This window comes from Heterocephalus glaber, unplaced genomic scaffold (assembly GCF_053883595.1).
Source record: "Heterocephalus glaber isolate CG9 unplaced genomic scaffold, H.glaber_assembly_v1.0 deba00000122, whole genome shotgun sequence".
Classification (NCBI taxonomy): Eukaryota; Metazoa; Chordata; class Mammalia; order Rodentia; family Bathyergidae; genus Heterocephalus; species Heterocephalus glaber.
This window is the reverse complement of record NW_028258138.1, coordinates 71,037,251-71,052,710: the sequence shown is the minus strand read 5'-3', so window position 1 is coordinate 71,052,710 and position 15,460 is coordinate 71,037,251. Positions and strand designations below refer to the sequence as shown.

Genomic DNA, 15,460 nt, shown 5'->3' with positions numbered 1-15,460 from the left:
CTTCCAACCTAGACTGTTGTATCCTGCAAAATTATCTTTCAAAATCGATGGGGAAATTAGATACTTCCACAACAAAGAACACCTGAGAAATTTCATGAACACCAAACCAGCACTACAAGCAATTCTAAACAATATCCTAGAAAAAAGCAGTGAAGGTCACAACTCCATGAGGCCCAAAAGAGGGAAGCCACCAGGCAAGGTAAGACACTAAAGGGAAAGGGGGAAAAAATAAGAAATAAAAGAGCCAACAAAAGTAAAACATCATGACAAGGATAAATCAATATCTATCAATTATAACCCTTAATGTTAATGGCCTCAATTCACCAATCAAAAGAAACAGACTGGCAGAATGGATTAAAAAGGAAAATGCAACAATATGCTCTATACAAGAAACACACCTAACTCAAAAAGAAACTCATAGACTGAAAGTAAAAGGATGGAAAACAGTTCTCCATGCCACAGGAACCCAGAAGAAAGCAGGGGTAGCAATCTTATTTGCAGACAAAGTAGATTTCAAACCAAAACTAATTAAGAGAGACAAAGATGGTCACTACATCCTTGTGAAGGGAACAATCCAAGAGGAAGAGATGACAATCCTAAATATATATACACCAAATACGAATGCCCCCAACTATACAAAACAAATATTAATAGACATGAAAAACCAAATAAACACTAACACAATTGTAGTGGGGGACCTCAATACCCCACTATCACAAATAGACAGATCATCTAGACAAAAAGTTAACAAGGAAATTCTAGAACTGAACCAAGTTATTGAACAAATAGACTTAACAGATGTTTACAGAGTGTTCCACTCCACAAAATTAGAATACACATTCTTTTCGGCTCCACACAGGTCATTCTCCAGAATAGACCACATGCTAGCTCATAGCACATGTCTAAGTAAATGTAAAAGAATCGAAGTTACCCCCTGTATATTATTAGACCATAGTGCAATAAAATTAGAGATCAATAACATAAGAAACCGCAAAACCCCACCAAACACATGGAAACTGAATAACACCCCCTTGAACAACCAATGGGTCACAGAAGTAATTAAAGAAGAAATTAAACAGTTTCTACAAGTAAATGAAAATGCCAGTACAACATACAGGAATCTATGGGACACAATGAAAGCAGTTCTATGTGGGAAATTCATAGCAGTGAATGCCCATATTAGGAAAACAGAGAAAACTCAGATAAATAACTTAATGCAGAACCTTCAAACTCCTAGAAAAAGAAGAGCATAATGAATCCAAAGCTCATACAAGAGAGGAAACTATAAAGATCAGGGCAGAAATCAATGCAATGGAGACTAAGAGAACAATACAAAAAAATCAATGAATCAAAGAGTTGGGTTTTTTTAAAGAATAAATAAAATTGATAAAACTTTAGACAACCTTATCAAAAAAAGGAAAGAAAAGGCACAAATACATGCAATTAAGAAGGAAAAATGTGAAGTCACAACAGATCCAACAGAAATCCAGAGGATCATCAATAACTACTTTGAGAACCTTTACCCCAATAAAATGGAAAACAGAAGAAATGGACAGATTCCTAGATGCATACAAACTGATAAAAATTAAATGAAGATGATATAGAAATTCTAAACACCCCAATAACAATGAGTGAAATTGAAAATGTAATAAAAAACTTACCAAGAAAGAAAAGCTCAGGTCCTGATGGGTTCACTGCTGAATTCTACAAGACATTTAAAGAACTATCTCCATTACTCTTTAAACTCCTCAAGGAAATTGAAAGGGAAGCAAGGCTTCCAAATTCATTCCTGGAAGCAAGTGTTACTTTGATTCCAAAATCAGGAAAAGACCCAACCCAAAAAGAGAACAACAGACCAATCTCCCTAATGAACATAGACACAAAAATCCTCAGCAAGATACTGGCAAACAGAATACAGAGTGTCATCAAGAAGATTGTACACCCTGACCAAGTCGGATTTATCCCAGGGATGCAAGGATGGTTCAGCATACATAAATCAATAAAGGTAATACACTTTATTAACAGAGTCAAGGAAAAAAACCACATGATCATCTCAATAGATGCAGAAAAAGCATTTGACAAAATCCAAAACCCATTCATGATAAAAATGCTACAGAAAATTGGAATAGAAGGTCTTTATCTTAACCTGATTAAAGCTATCTATGAAAAACCAACAGCCAACATCATACTAAATGGTCAAAAACTGAAAACTTTCACACTAAAATCAGGAACAAGACAAGGATGCCCACTGTCACCACTCCTGCTCAATATAGTTCTTGAAACATTAGCCACAGCAATTAGAAAACAGAAAGAAATAAAAGGAATAAAGATAGGAAAAGAAGAAGTGAAACTGTCATTATTTGCTGACGATATGATACTTTACATAGAAGACCCAAAAAACTCAGCCAGAAGACTTCTAGACTTAATTGACAGATTCAGTAGAGTAGCTGGATATAAGGTCAACATTCAAAAAACAATAGCCTTCTTGTACACAAATAACAGACTCACTGAGAAAGAAATTAGGGAAATAATTCCTTTTACAATAGCATCCGAAAAAATGAAATATCTAGGAATCAATCTAACAAAGGAAGCAAAAGACCTCTACACTGAAAACTACAGCACTCTGAAAAAAGAGATCAAAGAGGATACAAGAAAATGGAAAGACATCCCTTGCTCCTGGGTAGGAAGAACCAATATAGTGAAAATGGCCATACGTCCAAAACTACTATATAGATTCAATGCAATGCCAATTGAAATCCCAACAATATACTTCACAGAACTAGAGAAAACAATCCAAAAATTCATTTGGAACCAGAAGAGACCTAGAATAGCTAAAGCAATTCTAAGCAGCAGAGACATGGCTGAGGGTATCATAATCCCCAACTTGAAACTATACTACAAAGCTACTGTGATAAAATCAGCATGGTACTGGCAAAGGAACAGACTTGAGGATCAGTGGAATAGATTGGAAGATCCAGAAACAACTCCAGACATGCTCAGCCACCTCATCTTTGACAAAGGAGCCAACCACAATCATTGGAGGAAAGATAGCCTATTTAATAAATGGTGTTGGAAAAACTGGATTTCAACCTGCCAAAGACTAAAACTAGACCCATACCTATCACCATGCACTAAACTAAGATCGAAGTGGAGCAACGAGCTAAATATTAAGAGAGAAACACTAAACTTGCTGGAAAATAAGTTAGGTAGAACTCTTAATGAACTTGGCATAGGAAAAGACTTCATGAACAAAACCTCAGCAGCATGGCAACTAGCAGAAAGAATCAACAAATGGGATCTCATCTTATTAAAAAGCTTCTGCACTGCAAAAGAAACCACCAACAGAGCTAACAGACAACCTACAATATTGGAAAAAATTTTTAACAGCTGTACCTCAGACAAAGGACTACTATCTAGAATATAGAAAGAACTGAAAAAAAATCAGACCCCCCCCCCCCAAATTCAAAGACCCAATTCAAAAATGGGCAGCTGAAATGAACAGACATTTCTCAGACAAAGAAGTAAAAGCAGCAAACAAATATATGAAAAAATGTTCAACATCACTGGTCATTTGAGAGATGCAGATGAAAACAACATTGAGATTCCACCTCACCCCAGAAAGAATGGCTGCTGTGAAGAAATCAACAAATAATAAATGCTGGCAGAGTTGTGGGGAGAAAGGAACTCTTCTCCATTGTTGGTGGGAGTGCAGACTGGTACAACCACTGTGGAAGTCAGTATGGAGATAATGCAAAGAACTAGGACTAGAGGTCCCATTTGACCCAGCTATTCCCCTGCTGGGTATCTTCCCAAAAGAATTAAAAGAATCATACCACTGTGATATATGTGCACCCATGTTCATAGCGCCACATTTTGTAATAGCTAAAGCTTTGAAACAGCCCAAGTGCCCATCAACTGGAAACTGGATAAAGAAAATGTGTTTTTTTTTAATAAAATGGAGTACTACTAAGCCATAAAGAATGAAAAACTAGAGTCATTTATAGCTAAATGGATGCATATCAAGGCCATACTCTTAAGTGAAATAAATAGGACACTTGTGTAAATACCGAATAGTTTCTCTAGTGTGAGAAACTGATAGTGTAAACAAGGGTTAAAATGATTAAAATGAATAATTGATAATTTGAAATAGGAAAAAAGGTACAAAGAGGAAGGAGTGAAGGGAGGGGAAGGGGAAAGGAAAAGTGGGAAAAGAAAATCTATGAGAAAAGAAAAAAAAAAATGGAAATGAAATCTATGTAAATAGGGAAGGGTGGAGGGGGTGAAGGCCGCACAGGTAATGGGGAAAAAAATAAGAACCAAGATATATCATGTACAGGTACAAACACCCAATGATAAATGTAAACAAATTGTATTCCTAAAATGTACCAGAAAAGAACTAAAAAAAAAAAAATCAAATTGCAAGCCAGGTGTGATGGTACATGCCTGTAATCCTAGCATTTGAAAGGCTAAGGCAGGAGGATCACTTCAACTTCAAGACTAACTTGGGATACATAGTGAGATCAAGGCCAGCCTGAAATACATAGCAAGACCCTATTTCAAAAAAACAATAAAAGAAAAATTAAATAAAAGAAAATATTAAATTCCAGTTATTATGTGGAGAAACGACCTCATAAATTTCTTATAGGAATATAGAATGATACAGCCATTCTGGGAAATACTTTTATATATTCTTTTAAAGGTAAATGAACACTACACAACCTAGCAATTATGCTCTCAGACAAGTGATTATTCCTTAGAAATAAAAACTTATGTTCACAAAAATATCTATATGCAAATTTGCAGTACAGTTTCATTTGTTATAGCCAAGAAGAGAAACAACCCAGATATCCTCTGTCAGGTATTACTCAGAAATAAAAGGAAATGAATTATCAATACACACAATGTGGATGAATCATGGGAATTATGCTTGGTAAATATCCAATATCAAAGATTATATGCTATAAGATTCAATTTATATAACATTTATGAAGGACAAAATTATAGAGATGGAGAATAGATTAGTGGATTCCTATGGGTAAGAACAGAACAGGTTGGAAAGGAAGTCAGAGTGAATATAAAGAGGCAGGATGGGTAAGATCTTTATGGTGATAGGATAGTTTTGTGTCCTGATTATGGTGGTAGATATATAAGTGCACACATGATAAAATCACATATAATTACGCATATTCAACTATACATACATATGCACAAAAATATATGTAAGATATTATTATTGGGGGAAACCAGATGAATAGAACAAGAAATCTCTCTGTGCTGTTTTCTGCAACTTCCTCCAAATCTACATTTATCACAAAAAAGTTTTTGAATGGTATTTTGAAACAATAACAAAAAAAAGAGAATTCATCCAACAACACTGTAGTAAAATTAAAAATAAAGAAAATTCTTCAGGAAGAAGGAAACTGCCACAAATACAAATGGGTCCTGACCTTTGATGTATCAACTTACAATTTTTTAGCTTTAAAATGGTATGAAAATGGCAGGCATTAAGTAACAACCATACTTGCAATTTTGAATTATCCTTTTCAGGATAGTGATATGCAATAGAATACATTCTTTTGATACTGGGCATTAGCAGTGAACTGTACCTCCCATTCAGTCAGGTGCTACTGAGGGTGTGTAACTGAAATTCTACAGTGTACTGAGTTGCTAAGCTATGATGATCAGTAGGTTGAATGTATGAAATGCATTTTTGACTTATGACATATTTAATTTATGAGTTTATCGGAATTACCAAGAAGGATCTCTAGAATTATAGCAAGAAATGAGGTTCAAAAGAAAGCATTATATATTAATTAAGCTATATTAATTCACTATAGGATTTAAAATAGATGTAGAAATAAAAATATAAAAGCAATAAAAAAGCATGAAAGATAGTAAATGAAGGGAAAGCTCAAGTTTCTGTCATTATCCAAAAAGTGGTAAAAGAAATATTCTATTTTAGAATAAAATAAGTAAAGAAGGGCTGGGCATGGTGGCCTGTAATCCCAGCACTCAGGAGGCTGAGGCAGGAGGATCACTGAGAGTTCAAGGCCAGCCTTGGCTAAATAGTGAGTTCAAGGCCATCCTAAACTGAATAGTGAGACCCTGTCTTAAAAAAAAAACAAAAGAAAAAAATTAAAAACAAAATAAGCAAAGAACTCATGTTGAAATCTCTAAGGTAACACCTCAGAAAGAGTAATAAAATGCATACTAACTACATCTAAGAAAGGTGTGATAATAAAAAGTTTGATTAAGTTAAAAGAAGGTCAGGGAAATTTTAAAACAAAAATGAGTGATGTTTAAAAACCAGTAAGACACTAGATAAAAACGCCTAGATATATCAGTAGACTATAATAAATGTAACAATACAAGACTGATTTTTTAAATTATATGTTTAAAAAAGAATATAGAGGGCCAGGGATTTGGCTCAGTGGTTTCGCCACCTGCTGCGCAAGTGCAAGGGCCCGAGTTCGATCCCCAGCAACAAAAAAAGAAAAAAAAAAAAAAAGAATATAGAGATGTTGACAATATAATAATGTGAACTATATGCCATGAAAATACTAACTAAAAATAGCTGGGACAGATATACAAGTTCATCAATGTATATTTTAATGTATATAAAGAACACAAAATAACTGTACATATCTAACAAATTAACTTCAAAATACATAACTCATTACTATTAAAAAGAGAAATAGTCAAATTTACAATCATAGGGAGATTTTAGCATTTCACTTTCAATTAGAGCAATACAAAGAAAATATTAAGAATTTAGAGTCAATAATCTTGGTTCAATTCACATACATAGAACATTGAACTCCAAAACACATGAGTACAAGTTTGTGCACATTTATCAAAACTGTCTATGGATCATAAAACAAGTATCATAAAGCATCATAAAACAAGTATCAACAAATATCAAAAATTTGAAATTATATAGACTATGATCTCTCCATGGTGTAATTCTATTGTTTAGTAGCAATAAGTGATGAATAGAAAACTTTCAACTGCTTATAAGTTAATTCATTTCTAAGCAGCACAAGGTTCAAAGAAGAAATCAGAGAAAAAATCATAAAAAATTTTAGCTGTACATTAATGTATATTTGTGAAACGCAGCTAAACAGTATTTAGAGGGGAAAATATAGTCTTAATATATTATAAAAATTCTAAAATCAATAATGTAAGTTTTTATCTTAAGAATCTAGTTAAAAATAAATCAATCTCAATGAAAGTGGCAAAAAGTAGAAATCAAACAGCTAGAATAATATATACAATTGAGTAATTTGGGAAATCTGTAAGACTTTCTTTGAAAGATTGACAAAAATTATAAATACACAGAAGATTGATAAAAGATAAACAGGATTAACTCACAAATCACCAATAATAAGAATGGAAAACAGGAAATTACTGTAATCCTACTGTTAAGAAAACTTTGAAAATTTAGATAAACAGAACAAATATCTTCAAAAATATTGCCAAAACAGACTCAAGAAGAAACAGAATATATGAAAATTACTAGACTAAATATTGAGGAAATTGAATATGTAATTTAAAATCATCCTACTGATAAACACTCAGGCCTAGGCTGGGGATTTAGCTCAGTGGTTTCGCCGCCTGCCTCTCAAGCACAAGGATCTGAGTTCAATCCCCAGTACCAAAAAAAACCAAACAAAAAACCCGGACCTGGATTGCTTAACTAGTAAAATTTTCCAATTTTTAAGAAAGAATATCAGTCTTTCACAAATATTTTTAGAATACAGGCAAGAAAAAACATCTCCCCATTCATTTTGTAAGGTTAATATACAGGGAATGGAATTAATATGAGAAAATGAAAAAATGGGAACAAAATCTTTGTAAATAGGGAGGGGTGGAGGAGTTGAAGTGAGGGGAGGCGAATGGGAAAAAAAATAAGAACCAAGATAGATTAAGTAAAAGTACAAATATGTACAAAATGTACTAATAAAATTAATATTAAAAAAGAATTGAAGGAGAAATCAAAAGAAATTTACAGGCTTTTGTGATTAAGTTACATATGATTATGTCTCTCATCTTATAGGAAGGCTCTCTCCCTCACAAGCTGCTCTGTTGTGAGCTGACCTATAGAGAGGATCACATGGCACACAACAGAGAGACATTGTTGTGCCAAAAGCCATCTGGAAGCTGAGGCCATCAATCATACAACCTGCAAGAAGACTACGAGGCATGATCAAAAAACATAGTGAATGTTCAAGAATTTTTAATTTGTTACAGTAAAACACATATTGCCATAAATCCCCCCTCAAATTACTCCACCTCATTTCAAACACATTTTTTTCATCATTCTTGCCACTTTCTGAAGCACTTCTGGAAGTCCTCTTTTGTGAGTTGAGTGTCTTTTGTTGTACTGTTATGTCCCAAATTGATGAGAAACATTTACCTTTCAGGGTCATTTTGACTTTGGAGAAGAACCAGAAGTCACACAGTGCCAGATCTGGTGAATAAGGTGGATGAGATCACACTGTGTTTTTACCAGCCTGCCTTTCCACTAGACAGCACTCACTGGCAAAATTCATTGTACTTTTTATCATACCTCATAAGGTCAATTTCCTGAACTGTTTTAGAAACTAGCAAGAATGATAAGACAAGAGTGTTCTAAGTGAGGGGAAATATTTTGAGGAGGATTAGTGACAATGTGTCTGTAATAATTTTCCATAAAACCTTTTTAAAAATTTTGACATTTACCGTGTAATTTGATCAGACCTTGTGTATGCTACCAACATGTCAGTGTGAAAATGGATTCTTCCCCAGTTGAGCCACAGCCAACTTAACAGCTGTGAGATTCTGAAACAAAAAATTCAGCTACACTATGCCTAGTCTTCTATTCCACTGAACTAAGAAATAATGAATATTATTTTAAACCACTAAGATTGCGATAATCAAAGAAGACCTTAAGTATACAGTCACAGTTTGAATGATTAATATTGCCATTCTCTATGACAGTATGTCAGTTATCAATCTCTGAAAAACAGAAATTAAAACATTGCTTTCCTCTGCTGCAGGGGACTAATAAAGTGTGACAAGTTAGTGAACATTCTTAAGTTGCAAGATGAAATGTATATGTCTTTCTAAAACAATAAATATTACATTTTATAAATAATAAAATGATTCAAAGTTCTTAGGATCTAAACTTATCCTAAATTTGTCAGCTTGTTCTTTTATGTTCCTACCAATTAATCTACTTCAATTGAGATATTAAAATTACAAATCATGACCAATCATTTCCTCCTCCTAAAAGGGCCACAAAAGTGACTAGAACATTCCTTTTAACACTACAATTATGAAGAAAAAAATTTTCTTTTCATTCCCACAAAAGTGTAGGGTCAGATGTATTCAAAACATTAAAGAAAAAAATCTTAACAGCAGATAGAGATAAAATCAGCATCATAATTGGAATATTAATATTTTTAATGTTAAAGAAACAGTATAACAGATTTGGACTAAAATTAAAAATTTTTAATAGCCTGAAATTTCTGCCAAACAACTTACTTTAAATTTACAATAAAATAGCAAAAAGTAAGTCTAATCTAAAGAAAGAAGTACTGTCTAGTTTTACAAATGTCTAAAATATAAATTCCCATCTTCATGAAAAATTCTGGATATAAAAATCTTTCCTGATGGTGCATCCTATAATACTGTGATGTATACTCATGAACATTACTCAGAATACTGGACGCTAATGATTTAGATAGCATATTATGTATGTAAAAAGAGAAGAGAAAGGCTAGAAGTGTGTTATGGGTAAAATATGAAGTATCCCCAAAAGACTCATATATTGAAGGCACTAATCTCACAACCAATTAAAGGATTGATAAATTCATAGCAAAGTAGGCTATTAGAAGGTGGGGTCCAGTTGGAAAAATAGGTCACTGTGATGTGCCTTTGAAAGTATATACTATTCCCCACCCCTTCATATCTCTCTGGCTCTTTCCTTTTCTTTCCTTCTCAGCTTCCATGAAGTGAGTAGTTTTGGTTGACCCTGACCTTCCACCATAATGTTTCACCCAACCATGGACTGAAACCTTTGAAACCATAAGTACAATAAACTTTTTCTCCTTTGAGTTCTGTATTTCAAGAATTTTTGTCCCAGCAATGGAAAGTTGATGATATAAAGTATAATAAAGAATGTCTATATATCTTTCTTCCTTTTTCTCATCTTATCTATAAAAATGGTATACTTCGTTAACCTCTATCCATATTGCAGTCATTCATAATCAGTTACTAGCATTCAATAAAATAAAGAGAGTAGTATCTTGGGCCCAGGGCCAATGAAGCTTGCCTCCATTATTTACCTTCCTTCATTTGAATAGTATTTGCTCATCTGAATAAATTACTTCTCAGAGATTTCTCTTCCTGTCATTAATATCAAATTTTCCTGTGATATTCCTTCCCAGGCATAGCAAAGTGTTTCATTGTTTCCCAAGGAATAAATAAATATCAGACTATTTTATAGAGTTAAAGTACATTACAAGTTTCACTTCACCTCTTGGTGGATTATCAGTTAAACAGATGTGCATTTTTTTCTAGGTCTGACTCAATCCAATATTAGAGACATTAAAAAGTTTATTATAAAATCTATTAAAAAGTTTATTATAAAAAAATCTAGTAACTTTCCCATATAATTTCCTCTTTTGATTAATACTTAATTCTGCAGTGGAGGAATTTTAATTCTGATCAAATTATCATCTTGGATAACATTCATCTTAGATGTTTAGTGTTGCTCTGAAGTTAGTAGCAACATATTTTGGATATCTGAAACTTTTTTCAATGTTTTTTAAATGTAAAAACATATTTAACCAAAAGGCAAAGGTTTGCAGAGCAGGCAGCGGAACCACTGAGCTAAATCCCCGGCCCCAAAAGGCAAAGGTTAAAGCACAGGAATTAACTGATAGATAAAAGGTATAGAAATATATTTATTGTATACTTGAGTTTTAAATTTCAGATCTGGGTTTTCAGTAACATGTTCCAGAGAAAAGAACATGTTATTGGTGAAATGTTGGTTTAAAGCTAGAAGAAGACAATTAGGAGGTATTCCCTATTAATAGGTGACATCAATTATTCATTCTCTAATAAAAGAAACTGTTATACAAGCAAGAATGAACAAATTATTTCTAGTTGTTGAGATAATGAAAAAAGTCTGTCAAGTTAACATGAAACTTGCTCAATGAATAATTTTTTTGTACACTGGAGTTGTTTAATTCATATGTTCTTACCGTTCTCGGTTAAATTTAAGAGAATGAAGGATAGCTGGTCTTTTTTGTCTAAGGTTCCACAAATGAAGTGTATCATCTGAACTTGCACTGACCAAAGCACCCTGTAACAAAAAGAAGACAATGTTAGTGTGTGCTTTCCTTAATTTAAGAAAGCAAAATTAGCAAGCTAATTTACTGAATTTTTCATTGCTTGAACAGGTATTTGTGTTCATATAATCGGCAAATATAAGGAAGCATAACTACATATCCTTCAATAGAAAGGTTAAAAATGCTGAGTGGAACAGGCAAGTAACTTATGTCATACGAGTAATCGGGATGATTAGTTCAATGAATATCCATTTACTAGTAGAGAGAAATGATTGATGTAACATCACAGCGACTATTTAAAACAATTTCTCTTTCTCCTTTAGGAAATATGGAATTTAAACTTCTTTTGTTCTTACTCTTCACATATATACTATATACCTTTACACAGAAGCAAATATCCAACTCAAGTTTTTTTGTTTTTGTTTTTGATTTTTGGTACCAGGGATCGAACTCGGGTCTTACAAGGCAAGCAGCAGAACCATTGAGCTAAATCCCTGGCTCCCTAACTCAGTTTTATAAATCAAATATACAACATATAAAAATTCTCCTTCAAAAGAATTTTCTTATAGTTGAAAAATACATTTTTATTAAAAATATATATTTGCTTTAATTTAATCTGCTTCTGATAGCCCAGGAAGGTTCACCTAATACAAACAAAAATATCTGTAATAAAAGAAAATATTTTTTTCTAGATTTCAACTAGATTCAGTATAACTGTAAAAATAATACCAATGTTATCCAACATCACCTGATACAAATGAATCCTACTTCAAATACAATAGAATACAATTTTTTTTACTTCTTATCATGGCTACAAGCATATGGACAGGCAACTAGCTGCCACATTAGATAGACAGACAGATAGACAGACAGACAGTATTTCAGTGTGTTACGATCATCTTAAAATATCAGAAGTTTTAACAGAATAGTTATAGAAAATTCTTGCTGTATGATAGTGATTAAAGCTCCAATAGAGTATTGACCATTTTCTAACAGTTATCCAGTAGAACCATGGCGATCTTGAATTCTTAAAAATTCTTTACCTATTTTCCAAAATACTGTGTTACAAATAACCTTTCACAGTTCACAACATCAGTCACAGATATAACAATGATTATCTCATTAATATGCCAGAAAGAACTATACTGGAACTCCAAGCACTTATTTCTTCTTTAGGAGTTAGATGAGAGCAGATAGGAATACAAATTTCTTTCTGAAACAATTCCTAATCTCAAAACATTCCTGTACCAATGATGTTTCTCTTTATGGACCTGTGATTTTAGTTTCAAAGAGGAATAACTTTATTTAAATAAAACACAGAAAGTGTATCCATAAAAATTAAATGTTTATGTTTACATATACATAAATATACATGTCCAAAGATACATACATTGATATGTATTTAAACATGAATTCATAATTTCATATTATGCAGTAAGAGATACCCTATACATGTCCTAAATATTCTTCTGTTTGCTTGCATGTTTTATTTGAAAACTGTACATATGCTTCCTATACATAAACTAAAAAGCTATTAGAATTTCTTGAAAATACTTGATGAACTACAATTAAATTTTTGAGATAAAAACATACTAATCTCATTTCTCAAGAGATGTAGAACACTTGGTATATGGTGGAATAGAATATGTCCTATAGAATTAATAAAACATACATGACAAAATGAGTAAAACTCTTGAAGTCATAGCCATAGGAAAGGACTTTCTGAACAGAACCCTAGTTGTAAAGAAATAGTACCAGGAATCAACAAATGGGATCATATTAAATTTAAAAGCTTCTGAAAAGCAAAAGAAACAACAAATACAGTGAAAAGACAACCTACAGGATGGAAAAAAAAAATTGCCAACTATTCCTCAGACAGAGGACTAGTATCTAGAATAAAGAACTCAACATAATTAGACTCCCAAAATAAAAGACCTGATCAAAAAAGAGCACTTAAAATGAATAGACAATACTCAAAAGAAGAAGCACAGCCAATAAATACATAAACAAATGCTAATCATAGAGATATGCAAAGTAAAAATACCCCAGGGAGAATGGCCATCATCAAGAAATCAAATAATAACAAATGGTGACAAGGCTGCTGAGAAAAAGAAACCTTTCTACATATTTGGTGGAAATATAAAATATACAACCACTATGGAAATCAGCGTGGAGATTCCTGAAAAAACTGAAGACAGAAATTTCAATTGACCCAGCTACTATCCTTCTAGGTATCTTCTAGAAAGAGTTAAAGATACATGCATACCTATGATTATACCACTTCAATTTATAATAGCTAAATTGTGGTAATGGTCTATATGCCTATCAACAGATAAATGGATAAAGAAAATGTAGTATTTACACACAATGGAGTACTACTCTGCTATAAAGAAAGATAAGCTTGAGTCATTCATAGGAAAATAGGTGCCAAGTTCAGACTATAATGTTAAGTGAAATGAATCAGACACACAAGTTTAAATATTGCATGGTTTCTCTTATATGAGAAACCAAAAGTAAAAATAAAGAGCAAAATAAAAGGAAATAGGAAGTAGAGAGATAGATCTTTCTCAAAGAGGAAGACAAGAGTGGAGGAGGGGGGCGAGAAAGGAAGAATTGGGGATAAAAAAGAAATTAAGATGTGTTATTTACATGTACCAACTCTACACAAAGTATCTAAAAACATGCAAAATAAAAAGAAAGGGGGTCAAAAGGTGGGTGGAAAGGAAAGGGAAGGAAGGAGAAAAGCTATGAAAAAAAGGAATTGGTATGTGTTATGTACATGTACCAACTTCACACAAGGAATGTAAATATTATGCACTATACACATGTCCTAATAAAATTTTGAAAAAGACTATTAAAGATAAAAGCAACACACACGGTTAGGGCTGGATTATAAAATTTAAGTTGTAAGAAAAGAGCAGATAGAAGGAAAGTTTAATGGCCAGTAAAGAAATTAAAGGCCTTTAAGTTTAAAGAAAAAAATTAATCTATATTATGCTATATAGTTGCAACAACAGCATCTTTTTGTACATAAAAAATTTTCCTTTAAAATTTAATAAATTGATAAACATATAAGTATACTCTTTTATGAAAAATGTGACCATGAATAATATTGCATACATATACTTTCAAACATATAGAAACATAATTTTAAAAGAATGTATCACTTACAGATTGAACATTCCTAATCCAAAAATCTAAAATACCAGATGCTCCAAAATCTGAAATTTGTTGAGTGCCAATATGATGCAACAAGAGTAAAATTCCAAACCTGACTTCATGTGATGGGTTGCAGTCAAAATGCAAGCACATTGAAAATATTTTATAAAATTACCTTCAGACTATGTGTATAAGGTACACATGACATATAAATAAATTTCATGTAACTTGGATCTCATTTCCAATATAACTCATTATATGTTTATGCAAATGTTCCAAAATCCAAAAAGAAAAAAACACAAAAATAAAATCTAAAACATTCATGGTCCTAAACATTTCAAATAAGGGATACTCAACCTGCTATTTGGTATGAGTGTCTGTGTGTTTGTGTGTGTAGATGTTTTAAAAGAAAGCAGTGTATTATGAATTTCAAATAGTCAAAAAAAATTCTTACCTCATTAACCAAGAATTGGAGCTGCAAGACAGCTGCACCACTTTCATGTTGGCAGTAACAATCGACACCAGGTCTCCCAAGTCTAACATAATAAAAGTTAAGGATTCTGAATTTTAATTAGCATAGAAATCAAAGAGTAGAGTAAAAACTAACATTAAAAAACAAAGATCTTGCATTTTAGTTAATCTTTTTTAAAAAATGAAGTATTGAAAAATCTTAGTTTACACAAATTATATAGCACAGATGTTTCATATTCTAGTAGTTTGCAAAAAGAATAAGTAAAAAAAAATTGAAAGGTAGCAGTTTCCTTCCCATAAAGTAAAATAGAAATTATGATTTTACATCCATCTCATTTAATTTCAGATTTAACTGACTAAACACTTCTTTCCCTAAAATAAGCTCAAGATGAGCCAAATATTTTAATGTAACAAGTGAAACAATACAACTAGCAAAATATTTAAGTATGCTGATAATCTTGATATATACAGAAATCTCCTAATCATAATTTAAA

At 32.3% G+C, this 15,460-nt stretch overlaps 1 protein-coding gene across 22 annotated transcripts in view; it reads right to left on the bottom strand.

Annotated features, from left to right (window-relative positions):
* Stxbp5l (syntaxin binding protein 5L) overlaps positions 1 to 15,460 on the bottom strand; it is a 588,968-nt gene that overhangs the window by 307,643 nt on the left and 265,865 nt on the right. For all 22 annotated transcript variants that reach the window (XM_087209125.1, XM_087209139.1, XM_087209148.1 and 19 more), the window contains 2 exons: positions 14,950 to 15,031; positions 11,250 to 11,350 (listed from right to left, as the gene is read on the bottom strand). In XM_087209125.1, the coding sequence (XP_087065251.1) occupies positions 11,250 to 11,350; positions 14,950 to 15,031 (183 nt within the window). The remainder of the gene's footprint in view (positions 1 to 11,249; positions 11,351 to 14,949; positions 15,032 to 15,460) is intronic.